At 35.5% G+C, this 21,221-nt stretch overlaps 1 protein-coding gene across 1 annotated transcript in view; it reads left to right on the top strand.

Moving 5' to 3' along the window:
- TBC1D32 (TBC1 domain family, member 32) overlaps positions 1-21,221 on the top strand; it is a gene marked incomplete at its 5' end in the record, with an annotated part of 59,304 nt that overhangs the window by 22,623 nt on the left and 15,460 nt on the right. The window contains 2 exons of the mRNA XM_008935890.1: positions 9,457-9,582; positions 18,053-18,136. Of these exons, the coding sequence (XP_008934138.1) occupies positions 9,457-9,582; positions 18,053-18,136 (210 nt within the window). The remainder of the gene's footprint in view (positions 1-9,456; positions 9,583-18,052; positions 18,137-21,221) is intronic.

The raw sequence follows: 21,221 nt of genomic DNA, 5'->3' as shown, positions 1-21,221 counted from the left end.
TAAATAAATCATTCTTTGTGTTCATATTTACTGTACCCTTAAGATGTATTTATTTGGAAATATTTGTGAATTTTCTTAGCAGATGCAGTTTTTCAAAAGTGATAGAAATTCTACATTAACTGTAGAATACAAAGCAATCTATTTATAAATACCTAGGAAAAAAAAAAAAAAGATAATTCCCTTCTCTAACAAAAGGAAAAGCCATGTACTTATAACAGAAGGGAGTTTTTTTTGTAGCTTAACTTTGGTAATGCTTTTCCAGGTTTCCCAAGGCAATTTTCTTGCAAGAACAATTAAATCACTGTAAAGTGGGTGCCCAGTTGTTTTAAACGCATCTTCAAAGAGGCAGGTAGTATTGCTTTTGGATTGGAAAAGCATCTTTTGTTATATCCCACAAACCTCTCTCTCCTACTGTTCAGAGCAATTCTGTTTCTCATCATTAACCAGTGGAGTAATGAAATGGCGATGGCAGTTGTCACGTTTGTGGATGACAACCAGCTAGGAAAGCCTGGGTAAATTTGTTAGCTAACAGTAAATCTGCTGAAATGAAGTTTCACAGTTTTGCAGACCTGTTTGATGAAGAATTGAAATATCTCTAATATTAAAAAATGCCATTTCAAATCCAAATAACTGAAGTAAAATACTACATAATTTAAAAATGAGCAGAACATTTATTTTCATAGTCAAACAAAATCTTTTTATTTAAAAAACAAACACACAAAAAAACCCTCCAAAAACATTGAAAATATTATCTTTCGGTTTTCCTTAAAAAAAAAAAAGTGATTCTTCCACCAAACTGTTAATGTCACATTTGTCATACTGAAGGTTTCAGGATGTGCAAGTTATTTTTAAAGAAGATGTCTATTTTTAAAGAAGATGTCAGGATAAATAGATCAAAAATGAAAAGAATGGAATTAATTTATACTTCCAGTGCTTGGGGGAGGGAAGCATGAGTAGAAGATCTGAACTGTATTCTTCAGCACGGCATTATGGCCGTAACAGGAGTGCTCATTCACAAGAGAGTTTAAACGTACAATTATGAGAAAGATCTGTGAATTACACTTATACAAGACAGAAGATGATCTTTGTGAATTACAGATGGTGAGTCCTTTGGTGGAGTGCCTCTAGCACAGGCACTGTAGTCTAAGGAAAATTGATGTATTTGAGGGATTTGCTGTTGAACTCAAAGATCTTAAAGGTCTTTACAGCCTAAATGATTCTATGATTCTAGAGCACAGCTACAGATTGTGACTTCAAAATGTCATATGCAAGTATACATCGAAATAATTGGAACTGACTGATGCTGAAAAGACAGAGGCCATGGAAGTCTCTTAGTATGTTATTAGCAGTTACAAGGAGATTATGTTGATTGTTTATGTTCTTGTGCAGAAAAGGAGATAGTTGGCTTACTTGGCAGTAAAGATTTATTACAAATTTTAAAAAAATTCTAGTAGGATACATCTGGAAGCCATGAACTCATCATTGGAGGCTTTAAGATCTACTTCTTTGATGTTGTGACTATTCAGAATTCATGTTGTGTGTTACTTACACAACTTGCTTGGAGGTTTTAAAAACAGTTTAGACAATTATTAAATTTTAATTCTGGTTCAGTGGAAGGAGATGGTCACAGTTCACACAGACTTCTGCACAGCAAGAGTTCTGCAGCCATGCAAATATTTGTACTTCGTGTGAGTGGGGACATGTGACTTTGTTGTATCTGTCAGTAAGGATCAAAGGCCAGCACAGAGTTTGTGATTCCCTGGAGCTGTCTGTGTTCAGGGTTCATGCTGCAGTGTTCCATTACGGAACCTCTGCACTGTCATTCCTGTCCTCTTTCTGGGGTGTTTCTGTAACATGAATAATTAAGACCACTAGACTATTAGTACTGTTAAAGAATGTACAATTTCTTCAGCTGAAAAGACTGCAACTTTAGATTTTGTCTGTCTTGAGCTCTTATTTATCTCTTATTACCCAGATAACATGGACACCTGAATAGAAGCTTACATTTTCTTTCTTGTTTAAAAGCTTTAAAAGTTGGTCCTCTGTCTATCATGTAATTGTGATGTCAGCTGTAAAACTGTAACCTGAGTGGACTACTTTTTTTTTTAAAGTGTATCTGTAGAAGAGATATTGGAGAGGGCTGGCTGGGGATGAGGAAGGGACAGAGAAGTGCACTCAGATATGAGCTGCATTCTAAACATGTTTCTTTTCTGACCCTCCCTTCAGGCGGAGTTTAAGGACAGATGCAGGGTGTCTCTAAACTAATTGAAGTTGCCTTTCTGAGTGCAAGCTGAAATTACTCACTGAGTATTTTGGAACTAGTGTGGCTGTGGCTTGCTGGAAAGATTATGTACTACTGAGGTCAGGGAACAGGAAGCTTCATACACATTATGTATCTAGTGTAACAGAAACCATGGTTAAAGTAGTATATGAGGGGTGGTCACTGAAAAGGACCACTTATTCACACTGAGTTTTCTATGAAGAAACCCCAAGAAATAGGATTTTTTTTTCTTCCTTCTCTAAATCCTTTTGAAGGGCAGTGGTAAACATGCAGCACTGGAACCTTTTTGGTTGTTCAGTTTAGAAGGGAAAGGAAGGAGGACTAATTAGCTGTAAGGAAAAGCAGAGCAGTGCTAATTGCAGAGTGTCTGGAACATGTTTCCCAGCACCAAAGCCTGAAGACTGCATATTAGAGAACTTTTTTTTTTAACACTTGCTATTATCCTCTGCTGGTAGATTTCTCACAAACACTGGCAACTGGATATTTTGCCTCACTGGATGGGAAATGGAGCTATTGTAATTTATGCTTGCAAAATTAGTAACTCTATTGTTGTAGTGGAGTGATAACTCCATTTCATGTAAACTTGCCCAAAAAGTATATTTGTATTTGAGGAAAATCTGTAGTGCATCACTCTTTACAAATATGTGCCCTGGTTTGGCAGATGTTAGACATTTGCCTCTATGGTATATGTGTCTGTAGGAAAGGATATATAGAAAAATAAGCTTGCTGGCTTGTGTTTTGATACGCATTAATTATTTCAGCGCGTATTTGGAGTAGGAAAACTATTGGGTAGCAGTATATTAATGGTTCACTTCTGTCAAAGATAATTTATAGTGAAGCTTCAAATGATTTATATGGAACATTATTTACAAGTGGAAATTAATTATACTATTTCCACCTGTTTACCCTGCAGCAAGATACCCTGTTGCTTTTCTTTTGTCTTAATTGTACAATTATTATTTCAGTAAGATAATTAGAGGAAGAACTATTAAGTAGCTTTCAAAGAGTGATGTAGTCTTTTGTTATTCAGGATGCAACTATTACAAGTGATGATTTTTTTGCTTATAATATTAACAACTCTGTACGTGATTAAAAATTAAACTTTTTAGAACTTTATGAAACTGTAACATTCAGTCTTCTGTTTGTACAGAAGATGTATTCTCATTTTATTCTAGCTCTGCAGTTGTGACAATTGGTTAGGGGTGTGCTTAAAGAATAGTGTCCATAATTGTCTTGCAATGACACATTCACTGGTTAGCATTTCCATATACACAGGCACCCCATCATTCATCTAGCTGGACTTTGATAAAGCCTTTGACACCGTCTCCTATAACATCCTCCTTCCTAAGTTGGAGAGAGATGGGTTTGATGGATGGACTGTTCAGTGGATAAGAAATTGGCTGGATAGTCGCACCCAGAGAGTAGTGGTCAATGGCTTGATGTCTAGATGGGAAACAGTGACAAGAGGTGTCCCTCAAGGGTCTGTACTGGGACCGGTGTTGCTTAACATCTTCATCAATGACATAGTGGCATCGAGTGCACCCTCAGCAAGTTTGCTGATGATACTAAGCTGGGTGGTGCAGTTGATGTGCCAGAGGAGCGGGAGGCCATCCAGAGGGACTTGGACAGGCTGGAGAGGTGGGCTCAGGTGAACCTCATGAGGTTCAACAAGACCAAGTGCAGGGTCCTGCACCTCAGCAGGGGCAACCGGCATTACCGATACAGGCTGGGAGAGGACATGGTAGAGAGAAGTCCTTTGGAAAAAGACTTGGGGGTACCAGTAATCTTTCTCTCTTCATGACTTATGCAGTCCAGAATTACTACCAAAAATCTTCTGGGATAATGTTCTTAAAGGCTTTTGATGTTTTATCTCTGCAACTGTTCTGGAAGTTCTTTGCTTTATGTGCTGCCTTGAATAGGAACATGGTGCCGTGTTTCTGGTTGTGGTGTTTTTTAAATCTGATTTCTTTTCAGCCATATTTTTTAATAACTGTCTGAAACTAGCAGACTTTCTTTTAAAACTTTTTGTTTAAAACTTTCTCTGTCAAAGAACCAACTACATTATCCTTCCTACTATCCCTTATAATTTCACATAAATGTCTTCGTCACCTACACTTCTTTGACTTTACTGCCTTTTAATTTTTGGCTCAGTATTCGTATATGAGCCTGTTGTCTTCCATTCTTTAAGAAGTCTACTCAATGAAATATGAAAAAGAAATGGACAGGTCTAACAGCAATGTATCTAGACTTCCCTAAAATATATATCCTTATTTGAACTTGTTTTCATGCAGTAGTAAAGTATAGTCAGGTTATTCCTTATGTCTAAATTGCGATTTTGAATAAAATAGATATGGATTTACAGATCTTAGTTTCTTAGTCACAGGAACACTTCTGTCACAAAGCACTGATAAGGAAGGAGTTGTGGCATTTCTTAAATTTTCTAAAATATTTATGAATTTTCTGGGATCCTATCCACTTTAGACACAAAAGCTTGCTGAAGAATTACTTGAAGAATTATAAAGCAGCAATCTTTTAGGGAATGAGTTCAGTTGAAACTTGCAGAAAGTTATGGTGTGGTGATTCAGATTTCATACACACAGTTAACTGTATGTTATTTACAGTGCAGTCCCATAGCTTCATAAACTAGTAAATGTGGTTTTGTGTTTTTTTTTAACAAGGCTACACAGAGCAACTGGTGCTAGCACGAAGGAAGTAATGGCATGGCAAAATATATCCACATACAAGGAAGAAGGCAGGACTGCAGCAGGCAGGTTAAATTGACATAAGCTTCTCATCAATCATGTTGCTAGGGTATGATTTCTTGTTATGACTGATCATGTTTAAAAGCTCACTATTATCTGAAGAGGAAAGCTCTCCAATGTTTTCTTATTTGTGCTGTGGTAGACTATTGCTTCCTCCAGGAGGTTATGCTTAATGACAAGCAGTTATGGACAAGTGAATGGTTTAGCTGGAAGAAAATAAAATCCTGTGAGTTGCCACATTATACCAGTTACAGTATGGAATGGGTATATTAAATACATGGTAGTGCAGTAGTATCTTGGCTGCGTGGATCTTAAGCTTGTTTCTCTGTTATTTCAGTCTGAACATTCCTGTGAGCTGTCTGAGTATCCTAAGTCTTGTATTCTACTTGACTGAGGAGGAAAAGTAAAGATCCATTGGTTATATAAAACTGAGTCCTTATTTTCAGTGGGTGGCTCGCCTGTCTCTGTTCTGATGACAGGAAAGTAAATTTAAGTGTTGACTTGGCAGTTGTGATAAGTAGGTAGTTCATATTTTGCTGAGAGTATTTGCTTTTGGATTTTGTCTCTCCTTTAGACTTCTTGCAGACTTAGATACACATAGCTGCATTAGTTATATTTGGTACATATGTGAAGTTGCTTAAGTTTCTTTTTTTTTTGTTTAAGACTCCATTTGCAGAGGAACCTTAAAGCAAACACAGGAGTCCATGGTCTTTAGCAAAATTCCAGAAGGCTGTTATACTTTATTACTAAAATATTATTATTACTATTAATACTAAAAGTCTTTATTTCCTTATCCTATTGTTGATGTTGGAGCATAAATTAACATTGTAAAAGGTTACATGTTTAAACAGTACAATTTTGGATGCACTGATGCTGCTAGACACTATTGTGCACATTTCAGCAATCTCAAAATAAGGGTTTAATTTTTAAAACCTGCAAGAGAGGTAGAATATCAGAGAGGCAGACTGTGCAGCAAAAATAGGGATCACATCAAGAAGCCATGAGGACACAGCCAAGATAGGTAGGCCATGGTCTTGAAGTCCTACTTTCTTGAAAGTGATGGGGGATTTTTTTTTTTTTTCAGTAGCTTCATTTCCTTCAGAGGAATCAAAATTTCATCCTGGTCTCTGTTTGGTAAATTGACTGATTAAATCTCAGCTTGTATTCTCTGGTCCTCATCTGCCAAACTGAATTACTACAGTCATAGTAAAATAACTGTTTAACTTGTAGAGAAGTGTTGCTTTGCAGTTCTAAGATTTTCTTCAACCTTCACCTGTTATAGAATTAGCAGAAAAGGGCAGAGAAAGAATTAGAAATCCTACTGATAATACTAGAGGAGCAAATCCTTCTTCACATTAAATTTTCATACTCATGTAAGCTGTTCTAAGCATCAGTGCATGTTATTTGGAAAGATACGAACTGAGGATTTAGCTGTTTGAGGATGACAAAGGTATTTAATCTTAATTAATTTTGAATAATCATTATAAGAATTAATTTCCTATAATCGGCTTTTATGAAATAGTATGTTTCATATAATAAATTCTGATGAGAGGGATGCAATTTACTAATTATTAATCATTACAGTCTTTAGACCAGCCTCAAATAAATTGTAAACAATATTGTAATTCTGTTGAAAATACTCCAATAATTGGAAAGGAATAAGATAATTTGAATATAGTATTTTGTTTGTGGAAACAAGTTTTATTGGAAAACTCAATACTGAAATACTCTAAAAATATAAAAGTAACAGCAAATATTTTAAATAGCTGCAGACTGGTTCAAACAGTTGTTGAATGTTTAATCAGAATTCTTTTTCCATGACAGAATTCAGTTTTTGTAGTGGTTATTTTTTTTTTCTCTCAAAAATGTAGAAACCATGAATAGTTACGAGCAGCATAGTATAGGCTGTGATCCTTTCATAATGATGGGAACTGCCTGGTCCTGTAGCAAAGGGATTATGCACAGCTGAAAGGAGTGCATGTGCATGTACAAGTGCCACCTTTCTTTTTCCTCTGAAGTTGACCAGGAAATATTTCATAGCAGCATCAAGCACTCTGGGAACTAAGTTGCCTGAGGACAGGCAGTCTAATTGATTGTTTCCATTTTGTAGGGGCAGGAGTTTTTATTAGAAAACTGAGTTTGATCAGTTTTCTTTTACATGAAACTACTTTATAAAATTACTTGGCATTTGAACTTGAAATTTGTTCTATGTTCAGAAAGTTTGAATTTGAACAGTCGGCCCTTCCCAGTATGTTAGCATTTTTTAACAAATCTTGCGTATGGGAAGAAATTCTTTCCTTTTTGATTTGCCAAAGCATAAGTATGCATATTTTTAATTACTAGCTTGCATATATTATTCAGTGTGCTGTGTCATCATTTGCCATGGTATCTTGCTGATATTCATTGTTCAATGTGAATTCCAAGACAGGAATTTTGGTTACAGATGCTTGATTTACAGAAAAAATTCTTAACGCTTTAAGTACAGACATCATATTGTTGAAAGTAAACTTAACATTTTCATGCATGATTACACATGCTGGTTCTACATTTGTCACTGTGGTTCTTCTGTTTACAAGCCTCTGTGAGACTCAGCTAGTTGTAAAATTTACTGCCTCAGCCTATGATATTTTATTCTAGAAAATTGGTGAAGTATATGTAACTTCCTCTAACTTAGTAGAAAATAGAGGGGGGGAAAAAAATCGTTTTATCCAGGAGAGAAGAGAATGTACTTGCTGTCCTTTTGTCATTGCATCAATGACAATTTTAATTTTGAAGACATGTCTCCCTTTTGTAAAGAGCAAATGTGTCTTTAATAACAAGGAAAAAGTAACAGTAAGGAGTAATCTTTGAAATTATTTCTTTGCATTTAAAATGAATCTTTCATAAAGTTCTTTTTGTAAACTGTTCTGCAATTTTCTTTTATAAGCAAGCTGAACATATAATGAACAATGTTATCTGATACATTTGTGCCTTATGTATAACAACTGTACCAAAAGACTATTTTAATAGTGCTTAGGTAAAAAGTCAAGCACTCAGAAGTTAGAAAATGCCTGAATTATATTGTTGGAGCCCCTGCCAGCACCAGCAAAGAGCCTGTGGCCCTTGGCTGAAGCATGTTGGGTGTACCTAGGTTCTTTAGAAAACTCAGTTTAATATTCTGAGTTTCTCTAAGTTCTACACAAGCCTTTCCTTCCCACAGGCTAAAGTTCTTCACAAACTGCTCCAGTGTGGGTCCTCCATGGGGTCACAAGTCCTGCCAGCCAACCTGTTCCACCATGAGCTCCTTGGTGTCCACAGAGCTGTTTCTGCCCCATATTCTCACTCCTCTCTCTGTTGTAGTTGCCGTTGTGACACTTCTCTTCCCAGATCTTAATTTTCTGTTATCACAGAGACACTACCACCGTTGCTGATGGGCTCAACCTTCACCAGCAGCAGATCTGTCTTGTAACCAGCTGGCATTGGCTTGTTGGACGCAGAGGAATCTGGCAGCTTCTGACAGAAACCACCCCTGTTGCCCCTGCCTGCTACCAAAACCTTGCCATGCAAACCCAATACAATACTTCTAGTGTAATCTTTTGTCCCAATTTCAGGCCTTTGTGCTGAAGTTGGGAAACTCTGGAGATTACCAGCACAGCTATTATAAAAATTCTCACAGAATAAGCAGCCCAATGTATTTTCATAAAATTTACTCAATAGTTATGCCTAGCAACTTGAGGGCATACACATATATGCCATAATACCTGTTCATAGTTGAAGCATCTGAAGGAAACCTGCTTATCGGAAGAAGTAGAAATTTTCTATGGAACATTGTTATGTTACTTGTCTTATCATGCTGCTTTTCATGTTCTACAAAGTAGTGCCACCACCTCATTGTTTATTATTAAACCACTGATATTTGGTGGAGGATCTTTGCCTATCTTCCCGATTTTAGATTCTCAGAGTGGTGAAATTACATGGAAATACCAAACTGCTGTCTTTCCAATTCTTATAATTTCAGCAGGGGAGTAATAACTTTAGGGGAGTTATGTGCCTCAGTAATGTCTTAAATATTCAAAACCCAGCAGTAAGTAGAACGAATATTTCTGTTCTGTATAAAGCAGAATGTTATTAGTTTTAGGACTTCTCTAGTTTAGTTGTCATTGAATAAGGGATATTTAGTTAAGTCTTTTCTTCCTAAGGTACGATGTGTGCTGAAAATCCCAGGCAATAAACAGGGCTGGGAGCTACCTCTGACTTTCATGTTCTTCACTGAAATGGTTTCTACTTTCTGAATACATCTACTTGTCTCTTTGGTACTCTGTAACTGATAGCTTCTTATTACTTACATAGTAAGTTTAGAAGAAAGAAAAAAATAAAAAAATAACGAGCCAAGATTATCATTACAGAATAACATTCATTTTTCGTTTCTTCTAGATAAAGATCTTGACAAGCTCTTATCACTCTTAAAAAGTCCAAAGAAGCAAACTGGGTGGAAAGAAACTTGTAGAAAACAGTTCTGCAAAGTCATGAAAGCCAGACCAGATACCATCAGTGGAACCAGTGAGTATGGTTTACTGAGTAAAACAAAGCAAGCAAATAGAAGGCCACTAGTAAGCAACCATTCTTTTAAAAGTTTTATTACGGGTTACATTATCTATACAAGTAGTCAATCATTTCATGTTGATTATAAAAGGTGTTTCATTGGGAATTTCCTGAGAAGACAAAGCTTATGTCTCATGTCTTGTTTTTCTTTCTTTATGGCCATCACCCCTCTGTGTTGGCAATTTTCAGTGAAATTTGACAGAGGACTCAAATACAAGTCTTTATTTCAGGTTTCCAAAATGTATTTTATTGAGATGCTGAGAAAAGAGAGCGTGAGAGAAGACAGACATTTCCTAGAGATAATGAATGACTTTAAGGCAGGTTGGAAAATTTATATTAATGGCTAATTTCAGTAAAAATTTCCAGCATTAAGACATACTAAACATCGGAGAGCTCACTATTTTGGGTTTTTCTTCATTTTCTTATCTATTTTCTAGTGAAGAGTGCGCTCATGCAGGAGCATAGGTATAGATAGTTAAAAAAACAAACCAGCCAGAACAAAACCAACAATCAAACATATGACATATATCATCAGAAATCAGACTTAATAATTAACCTGTAGTATTTTATAAACTTGTGTAGCAATAAATAAACTTTTTTTTTTTTTTTTTCAGAAATTGCTGGCTTTAGTTTCTGTAAGAATTCTGATTATGGTCACATGGTCAGTACATTGTTTACAGGTGCCAAAGGTTTCCATTCAAATTTTTTAAGTAATTAATACAACTAACAAAAAAGATGAAATATCTTCTGTATAGTATCAAAGTAAGCTAGCATGTGTGTTTTATGTGAGAGTCCTGAATTTTATGATAAATTATGTAGCAATATAAAAGTTACAGGGCAGTTTCAGTAGCCCTAAGGAAGTCATTTATACAGGAACCGATTTAGTATTAAAATAATTAATAAGAAATTTGTCATTTTGTATAATGTGGTTATGATCAATAATTACTGAATGTTTCTAAACTCTCAGAGCTTTCTATTCTTATTGCTTGTTTGAAACAAGCTTGAGTCTACAGTCTTAGGTGGTTTTAAATTAGAGCTTTCACCGTCTGTTGAAAACTGTCCATAGACAGAATACGTTTGTATATAATAAGTATATGCAGTATATGCACTTACAATGTACATTATATTGTACACATCCAAAAATGAATGTATTCAGACAGCTTCGTGAAACAGGTGAACAAAGATCCATAACCAGTCAAAACCAACTGACTGTATTTCATCTGAGCTTCTGCTAGTATAAGAAAATAAACTGAAGAGTAGCAATTAAAAAAAATGTAGATTTTTCTAGCAAAATGGTATGTTTACTTTTCTTGCATGACTAATTTAGTAGCTCAGTGAGGTGTTTTTTGACGTTATGTATTGTGAAGTACAAATAGTTCAGTCTATGTATAATCAGTTTTATTTTGATGCAGCATATTTTCTAGACTGACATCTTCATAGATTACATGAATATTTTGTTGAAAATGGTTAGTCTCTCTTCCTGCATCTAAAAGGTATTATGTGTTTAAAACCCATGTTTTTACAAAACCACAAAACATACATTTAAAGTAGGTGGCTTACAGTGGAAAAAGAAAAGTCTCCTTTTGTGCTTTGTAGGTTTTCATACAGTCTCAAAATCTGTGTAGGTTGTTTTCTGGAACTTTGTTGGAGGTACCAGATGCTAGAATGAAGAATTATAGAAAGTCATTAAGATTTGTTAAGCCAAAGCAAAAAATGCGTGCTTGCTTCTGAAGAACTGTTTCCAGCTAAGGAAATATCCATGGAATTGTTGTTAAGCCTCACAGGAACTTCTGCAAGTGCTTTCACAAACCACACACAGAAAAAAAAAAAGTATGAAATAGAAACAGAATAGCACAATGAGATACTAAATAAATAAATCTAAACATTCTACAAAAGAATAGTAATATAAATTAAGTGTAAGTACTGGTAATTTAAGGTGGTTGCAAAGCTGTTCAAATGATGCACAACTGCTTGCAGATATTTCAGAAGCAGCAAAATACGTGCTAGCTGTATGGTTTCAGACAGCATCATGTTCATTGAAACTGTCTTAGGAGAGGCAGCTGTGCTGCTATGTATCTTTTGCAGCATGTGAAGCTCTCCCAAATTTCAGAGCACTGAGAGGCTTCAGTCCAGATCACAAGAAATCAAAACTGTATTGGGCCATTTCTAGGGGAGACTAACATTAACAACAGTTGAACCAGAACGTAATCAGCAAAGATGGACTGGACTCAATGAATGTATAGTGTAATGTGCATTGAATTTAGGATATTTTGTGGCCTAGTGTCAGTACTGCCAGATGCTGAATCTATATAAACTGCCTGAACTCCATTAGAAAATTCTTGAGCAATCTGTATAGTATCAATCTCTCTAATTCACTCTTCTAGTGTTGATTGTCATCACAGTGGCTTGGTCAATATTTTTGTGCTAAATGCTGTGATGTCATATTACTTTTGGGAATGCCTAGCTTCAGCCCTAGATTGGCATTTTTTCTACTAAAGCATCATCTGTTACTGTGGCTTTGAAGTACTTTCTGTGGTCAAATATCAAGATCCAGTTTTGAATAGCTTTATTGAACCACTGAAACGAGATACAAACCTTCCTCAGGCTTGTGTCTTTCAGTGTGGCAGGACTGAAAGTGTGGGAGTTTTCTTGGTCATCTAAAAATAAAACATATTGCAGACAGCTTTTACATTCTGTTAATCTAAGCACAATAAGCTAAGACAAAGGCATTCTTCTAGTCATTCCATTTGTGTAGGTGCCACAGAATTTTGGATGCTAGTGATATAACTGCTTGTTCTTAAGTGTCTTTGAATATGTCTTTGAGTCCTTTAGATAAGCTAGAGAACTATGGATAGAGCCTATAGTCAAGGCAAGGCTTGGCCTCTTTTGGACCATTCTTTGCAATGCTTGTGGACTCACTGAAGCATCTTCACTACATCTACATAAGAGCTATCTGTATTGGCATATAGGCTTGAGCAGAAAGAGAAACAGGTAAATCAAAGCTTGAAAAATAGCTTGGATTTATGTAGAAAATTATTTGGCTTGTGAATCTAGGCTTAGTATATTGCATGTTTGAATCATTCACATAATTGGGAGGTAGTTTTTTGAACCAGTGATCTTGGCTTGACTGTCTCATCCATATCTTTTTCAGTTGTCTCCCTCCTACTCATCTTTCAGGCTTTGCAGTAGTCATTTCTGTTGTTTTTAGTCCTAGTAACACTTTTTTTTTTTTTTTTTTTTCTCTCCTGGTTAGTGTTGTGTCAGTAGCTGATCTCTTTCCTGTCTTGTCAGGTTCAGCATCTTGAATCCTGTCCTCTCTTAGGAGAATTTAAACAACAGAAATTGAAGGTGTTAAAGATCATATAATTATATGCTAACATTCTTCTTTTCATAATTGAGAGGTAATCAGTCCCCAGATCCTAATCATTCTCATCAGGCTTTGTATCTGTGAGTGGGTATGGGTTTGGACAGGCATAGTAAACTCAGCTAAAGTGACTTGTTCCATGGAATTGTTGAGTTTCCACGGCTTATCTCAGGAATCAGGATTTAGATTGTGAGTAAACTTTAGGGCCTATTAATTTACCTCCAAAATATTCTCTCTTAAACAAACAAATACATTTGGGAGGCATATTTTTTTTTTTTTTAACGTAATTTGCAGTTTCAGGCAGTTATTCTCTCAGTGTCAGTAACTATGGATGACTTCAAAGATGTGAAAAACATAGCAGCTCTTGAAATTGCATATGAGATCTTACTGGAAAACACAGGCTTTTTCTTCAATTTTTTCAAGCAGAATGGTTGATGAAAGCAGAGTAGTTGTGATCAACAAAGTGTTCTGTAGTCCATTAATGCTTTGAGAGCTCTGCATCTTGAAAAATATTGTCATCCCTTGAGGCAATGCCATTGTGACATTTGGGTGCTACAGTCTTTAGCAACTGCTGCAAAAAGCTTAAAGTAGCTGCAGAACTTTCCCTATGGAATGAAGAGCAAAAAAGTTGGGTATTTTCAGTAGGTGTAACTGTTGTGTGTGATGTTGTTTGTTGTTTTTTTTATTATTCAGGATAACAAAACACTAAACTTCAGGCTATTTTAATAAACTGCCTATCGGGCATTGTAAATGTATCTTATATAAAGGTGTGCTTTACAACTAGTGGAATCTCACCAAGGAGGGGCTCTCAGTTGCCACCATTCTGCCTGTGTATAGAACTAAAGATAATAGGGACTTTAGTTATTCTTGAAAAGGATTTTCTGGATTCAAAGACAAGGGAATAATTTATTTCTAGAGCTGTTACTGGCATGTTGTTTCTTCTTCAATGGATTTCAGTTTTCATTAGGTCCAGCTAAAGATGATTTGATTAACTTCAGTTTTGCATACTAGTCTTCCATAAGGCTGTCTTGTTAAGTGTATGTGAGAATTCTCTAGGCTGTGATTTCAAAAAGAGTAATCAGGATAACTGCTTTAGATTTCCATTCTGAACTGATCCTCAGATGAGGCTGTTCTCTGCAAGAACAGATTCTCTAAGCTAGATTTGATCTTTTAAAATGTGGACCAAATCTTCTGGCTCAGATTACTCAGGTAGATCTAGTTTCTGCATAAGATCTGCTCTCATTTTTTTTTTTTGAATGACCAATTTAAAAATATTGCATTCACAAAAGAAGTTTTTAGAATAAAACAAAAAAAAAATATTTTTTTTTATGTCCTTACTTGGTTTTGCAAGGAGACTGATTTCAGAATTAGAGTGGATCTGTGGGTCTTTCCTGTTATGCAAGAAGAACAATTGCAGATCAAAATTTCTTTCATCTGTTCCCCACAGTAGTTTGGAGCAACTTCCAAAGGAATATCCTGTAAGCAGTGTAACTGCATTTGAATGTGTGTGAAGGTTCTGACATTTGATTAGGATTTGAAAGGCATTAATAAAAAAGATACTTGTGTAAGATAGGCAACCTTCATGTCTTATGGAAGCATTGTCAGAATTTTTACTACCTTGTTTTCTTTTTTCCAAAGAAGATGCAGGTTGTCCCTTTGCCATTTCAGTGTGCAATAACGGAAAGTCACTTCTTACCTTAGGAGATAAAAAAAGTCATCCTCATTGTTGCCATCAAGAAAGAGATTGCTACCTGGGTTTTTCATATTTTTACTAAACTGATGGAGGTGAAAATTTCTGATACTACTCTTACAAAGAAGTCAGGACTAACACAAGTCAAGCAGGACTACTGTTAAGTCCTAAGAAAGTTCTTTTTCTTCTAAACTCTGAAGCATCTCTGAGCTGATAAAGAGGATGAACAAGGAACACTAATTACACTAGAGGATCTAAAAAAAAAAAAAAAAATATAGATGTTCTCACAATTTTTGACCTTTTGGTTTAAACCAAAGTAGGAATTAGATAATGTGGCATGGTGTTTACCTATTAAAACAGTTTTAATCACATGAATTTTTTAATCAGTGTTCTTACGCAGTTGAGAAGCTATTTCAATTACCTTCCTTTTGTACATTAGTTCTTCAAGGAAAAAAAAATGTCCTGAAGGAATTCAGCTGTTTATGAGCATACTGCAATCGCTTAGTGGATTTTAAAACCCTGTCATTATTTTGTATATGATTACACACTCCTAAATTAAAATTCTCTTTATTTTATATGTGTGGATTAAATTTGCATGAGGTAATTGCCACTCTCTTAAAAACATCAATGTTAATACAGCCAAGCTACCTCAATTTAAGAAAATCAACATTTTCACTGAGTTAGTAGGCCACAACATTAATCTCTAACTTTGAACTTAACCTCTGCATGAGGGTGTGGGCTTTTACAACAATAACAACTGTACTATACAATGGACTTACCTAAGTTTCTTTTGTCTACATTTCCAGTTAAATAAAAAAATCAGTGAGCCAGTTTCCACCTACATAAACATCTTTACGGAGTGTCCATGTGGCAGCTAAATGATTTAGTGGTTAAAAAAAAAAAAAAAATTAAAATAACTGCTTGTCACTTCACATTGACATTCTTTTTGAAGAGGCAATGTCCTGTGAAAGCCTTCTATTTGTGTATTAACTAAATCTGTTTTGATAAACTCTCATGCGTGTCTTCCTCTCTCAAACTCGATTAAAAGCTTTCAAAGATCCTGATAGGCCCTTAGATAAATACTTTCAAATGGTAGGAATCAATTTAGTGCTTGAGTTTCAAAAAAATTGTTTAGTAGTTGAGCTGTCACTTCTCCCATTAACTCAAGCACTGAACTGAAATATTCAACTGGCAGGTCAAGCATGTGGATGCCTTCTAACAAAAAGGGAAGAAACGCACAATGATCTGACTTGGGTTTAAATTTTCCGAATTATGTGGTATTTTAGGTTGGTTAATGTAGTTTCTGTTTGTTATTATAGTATATTTCAGTAATCACAATACTAATAGCCAAACATCAAGGTAATTACGTACTTTATTTTCATTTTTTCCTATCTACTGCCCCAGGTATAGACACCTTTTCTCATTTTGCACAAACATTTTTTATATTGTTTGTGGACCAAATTCCACTAAGCATATTAGTGAACATTAATGAGAGTGTTTATTCTCACAAAATGAATAATCTATTTCTCTTCTATAAAATAAGTTGCTTTTTACTAGCCCCATGTGAGCTAGTAAATATATTTATTAACCATGAATAAATATACATATATTATGTTTAAGTAGCAGTTTCTTCTTTCTGTAAAAAATACAGAAGAATATAAATTACCCATGTAATTGATATGATATCTTTTTCTCCATTACTTTTCTGGCATAGCAAGCATCAGATTGTAGGTGGAGGTTCTGTCATGTTCCTCTTTCTCCTCATGGACACAGGATCTTGCACTGCTGGGTGGCATGGGGGTGAACCTTCAATGTTGTTACATTGAGCTGCTGCCAAGGAAATGGTAATGTGCAGTCTTAGAACAGGCAATCCCATGGGTAGCAGTACTACTTACTCTCTAAATAAACTTCCTTGCTTGAAGAAGTATGAAAAGAATGTTATATCACTGTTCTTTAAATCTTGTTTATCATGACAACAGCAGCTGGTTTGGGGTAGTGTTCACTTATAAAAAAAGTTCATTGTTGTTTTCTTAAATTCTTCATATGGTTTGTCTCAGTATGGGCTTCCTCCATGCAAGATGTGCAAGGGCTCTCTTCTACCTTTTGTTTAATTCTGGAAAGGTGGTAGTGTGCTCAATTGCAGTAGCCTCAAACTTGCAGAGCTGTGGAATCAGGAACAGGTTTTGCTAATGATTTGTCATTGAGAGTTCTTGCGAACTTCCTGGACAACATCCTGTTCAGGTGTTGTCCTGGTTTCACTGGGACAGAACCGTAGACCAGCCATGGTCTGGAGGCTGTTAGCACTCTGGAGTCAGCCAGGGCAGCTGACCTGAGCTGGGTCACAGAGGCATCCCATGCCATGAACATGCTCAGCATAAACAGGGGACGTTTGCTGATAGTGAAGGGTTTTCTCCTTGGGCTTCTGCAGACCCTGTTCCTCAGGCCTGCCTACCTATTTATTGTGACTCCTGTACATTTGCTGGGCTGAATATAACTTTGTATGCTTTATATTGGCATTTGGTATTAGTTTGGCTATTTCTTTAAATCTGTTTTCATTTCAACCCATGAGTCTACTCTCCTTTTCCTGATTCCCGTTTCTTGGCTGAGGAGGGGTCATTGGGTGATAGAACAACTTCTGTAGTTTAGCCCTGGATATGGGCTGAATGGAGACAGGTGGGAGACATGATTTCCTTCATAGTAACTAGATGTCAGCATCTGATTATCTGTGCAGTATCTGTAGACACAAAGTTCTATAGCAATAACTGAATAAGAACATTATGGTCATCATAAAATACAAACTTTCCCAAAGGAAGTGCTCCTGTTGCTTAATTTTAAGTGAGTAATTTTTATCTTGTGATGCCATAAATGTTTTTATATTGTGTTTCTTCAAAACAGCTCTTAAAACATCATTTAATTTTGTTAGCATCATTTTGGGGTGATGTGGATTTCATGTTGTTTGAGGATTGCTGTATTTCTTTTTTTTCTCTTTTTTTTCCTTTCCTGTCTACATACACAGACAAATACAACAAGATTTTGTAGTTTAATTATGGCTAATTTTCATTTCATATTGAAACTATGTAACAAATTTTGCAGTGGTGCTCAGAGAATATAAAGATATAATATGGGATTTTCTTCATCATTTACACTGAATATATTCTCAGTAAAACTATTAAAATTTAATTTAAGGTAAGAGCGGTGTTAGGAATGCGAAAGCGCAAAGGCACGCTTTGAATTGTTCCCCCATAAAAATGTGACTAAGAATGCAGTAATTCAAATAACTTTAGTTTTTCACATATTGTCATTTTCTTTTGTAATGTAGTTCTACATTTTGCTAATTACCTCTAATGTTTTGATGTTTTTTTTACTTTTTGCAGCTTTGGCAGAATTAATTGAAAAGTTTGTGTTGCATCTTTCTGAAAGCCGATCAGATTGTTATTTCAGCATGGGAAACTATAAAGGTCAGTTCCCTAATAATTTATTGCCATACAGCCTCTCCATATTTAAATTATTTTCCTTTTAAATGTATCTCTAACATTTTGAGGGTTGTTTAAAGTTCTTTGGCAACATAACTGGAGGGAAATACCTCACTTTGGAGCAAAGGATAATGTGTTTGAGTAAATAATACAGATTATTAGTGTTGGGCTTTCGCACTTCTGTATGTGTAATGGAAAGATAGCAATGTAGAACAGGTGAGGGTATGATTCAAAGTATTTGTTGATACCTACTATGGAATGCTTGGCAAAGCTCGTGGCATAAACATTTAAAGTGGTGTAAGCAGTCTAGTTCACCTTTAAAAGCCCAACAGTGTATAATCAATCCAAAGGTATGCAATCTGTATTGCATTAAAGGATCTGTTTTAAAGAATTGCTATTGTTGGCAGAGTAATCTGAATGTTAGTTTTGTACAGATGCTGTGCTCACAGCCAGGAATTAAGGATGAATGATAAAGGTAATTTATTCTGGATGTAAAGTAATATATTTTAATATTTTGAAGCACTTGCAAAATTAGACTATTTAGAAGCATTGTTAATATCTACCAGAAAATGCACTTACATTCTTTACTGTATGTCCAGGACTTTTCTCTTAGGTTGTAGTTCAGTCATTTAGAGTGCTTATTCTACCACTAGCTCTGGAGAACTAAGCCTGCTTTCAGAACAGCATGATATTTATATTTTTATTTTATTTGCACATCCATAGGATACAAATATAGTCCTTGGAGACTTCAGACTTGCCTTGAAGTTTCAGAGCATAAAACCCCTTCAATAAATTAGAGGATCTTTTTTTTCTATATAGTGGTGTCTACCTTCTGAATGATTGGTAACAGAAGACTCATGATTTTATTTAAGAGCATTTCTCTTTGCTTAATGAAGAGTTGCTGAAATTACAGTTCTTTCTGCCACTATTTTATTTTTCCTTAAAAGGTGTGGGGGTTTTGTTATCCTACATTACTTTGTCTCTTACTTTCCAACTTCTTTAGAGGCATAATGGCAACAAAAGTCTTTTCATGGACTCATCAGACTTGCTATTTATATATTTCTGATGCTTTCAAGTGATGATTTTTATCAGTCCTTGAATAGCCCACATTTTGTCTTCATGATGTAAATGATTTGACACCTAGATTTACCCCTCTTGCTCCTCTCTGTACAGCTCTCTTTTTACGTTGCAGTTCAACGTTCACCTTCTTAAATGATATGGAAGGCCCAGGTGTAGTTTTCTATCTTGCATTTTTTACCTTTCTTTGAAGAATTGGCATATCACATAGACGTAAACTTTTGAAGTTATCTTAGTGTTTCCTGTTAGGCAAACAGGAAAACCTACTTGATTTGAATAAGGCAAAAACTAACTACAGGAGGAACAGACCTCTGCCGGTGCGACCTCCAAGTGGATGTCTTGCCCTGCTGTTTCTTCACTGTAACAGCTAAATGCTTCTATCGAGTGTGGAAGGACTAAGGAAGGGAAGCACTAGTCTATACTCTGTTCACTTAGATGTTGGTTGAGTACTTTAGTTTCAGTCCGCTGTTCTCAACCATTTGTTCAAAGCTACGATTTAAAACAGATTCAGGAGGGTTGAACCTGGAACTTCTACTTCATTGATGTGTGCTTCCACCATGAACCATGGTGGAGGTGGCAACAACACCACATTATTCAGCTAAAATTTAATGTTGACTGTGAAGAAACACCATTTGAAAATCTTATGATAATTGCATACATTATTTTTTTAAAACAGAAAATCCCAAAGATTACGTGCAGAAACCGAACAAACATAGTAAAAGCATCAATTCTTGATTTTTCTTGAGCTTGACAGATTTGCTTTTCATGATAAAGCTTTTCAGTCTGTGTTTGTATTTTCTGAATAATTTTTTTTTCATTTAATCTTCTACAGGCACTGTTGGAAATTAGTTCTAGTCAATTTTGCCTGTTTTGTTGTCAAATAAAATTCCATAGTTTAAAGTGTTGGCTCATGAACAATTTTCATTTGCAAATGCTTTTGAAATTCTATGTGCTTTTAATGAAGAGAAGCTTGGAGATGAGAGTGTGAGAAGCCTTCTCAAGGACACTCAGTAGTCTGGTGGTAAAAAACTGATGTGAAATGTAGGCAAAGGGCTGGTGTTGTCTTAATGCTTTTATTCCCTGTCAACACCATTATCATGCTTTTGCGAATAGTTCTCCAGCCCAGGAAAGAGTATTGCTCAGGCGAACAGCATAAGTTTCATCACAGGTTTCTATTAAGTTCTTTAGGAAAATAGTTACTAAAATTTCATAGGACCTTTTTCAGACAGGTGTAGCAATGGGTGTCGTTTACAACAAGTAGTTTAGACCAATAAATTCATGCTGATTGACACAAAAGTGAAACAAAAATCTGGCTCTAAAATTGAATCTATGATAGTACTCCAGTCTGGAACAGTCAAAGGGCTTGACTGTAAAAATCAGTTGTGTAGCTGAATTTACAATCTTTTCAGCTTCCTTTTTTACATCATATTCCTGTGAAGATAGGGAATGCCCTTTAAGAACCCAACTCTGTATTACGCTTCCTGTATATGTAGAAAAGGGACAAACAAAACATGCTCAAATCTTTGTCAGACTTTACTTACTCAAAATTAGGTTTCTCACTGGTTGAATAATGATTGATTAGATTTGTATACATTTCCCAGTGGTTTCTGCTAATGTGAATGAAGGGTTAGAATTTCTCCAAGGAGAACAATTAATTATTGAGTGCTGTTTTATTTCACTGTATCTTTCCCATATATGTATGTGTAAGAGCTATCTAAGCTAAATCTTAAAACTGCTGTTATGGTAGACACACTTGTCTGAATTAGGTAAAGATGATGAATTGTTAGAAGGTAAACTATATTCCAGATGCATCTTTCTAGCTGCACATTTAAGTAGGATAAACATGAACTTGGCAGTTGTGTGTGTCCACCATTCTCTTGAATAAATTCAGGTCCAAGGAACTGAAAAACATTTTAGTTCTTTAATTCTGATGATGAGAAGCCACAATTTTCATGATAGTGGATTCAGTACAATGCATAGATATTCAGTGTTT

This window comes from Merops nubicus, unplaced genomic scaffold, assembly GCF_000691845.1.
Source record: "Merops nubicus isolate BGI_N331 unplaced genomic scaffold, ASM69184v1 scaffold23542, whole genome shotgun sequence".
Taxonomy (NCBI): Eukaryota; Metazoa; Chordata; class Aves; order Coraciiformes; family Meropidae; genus Merops; species Merops nubicus.
This window is presented reverse-complemented; position numbering and strand designations above follow the sequence as displayed.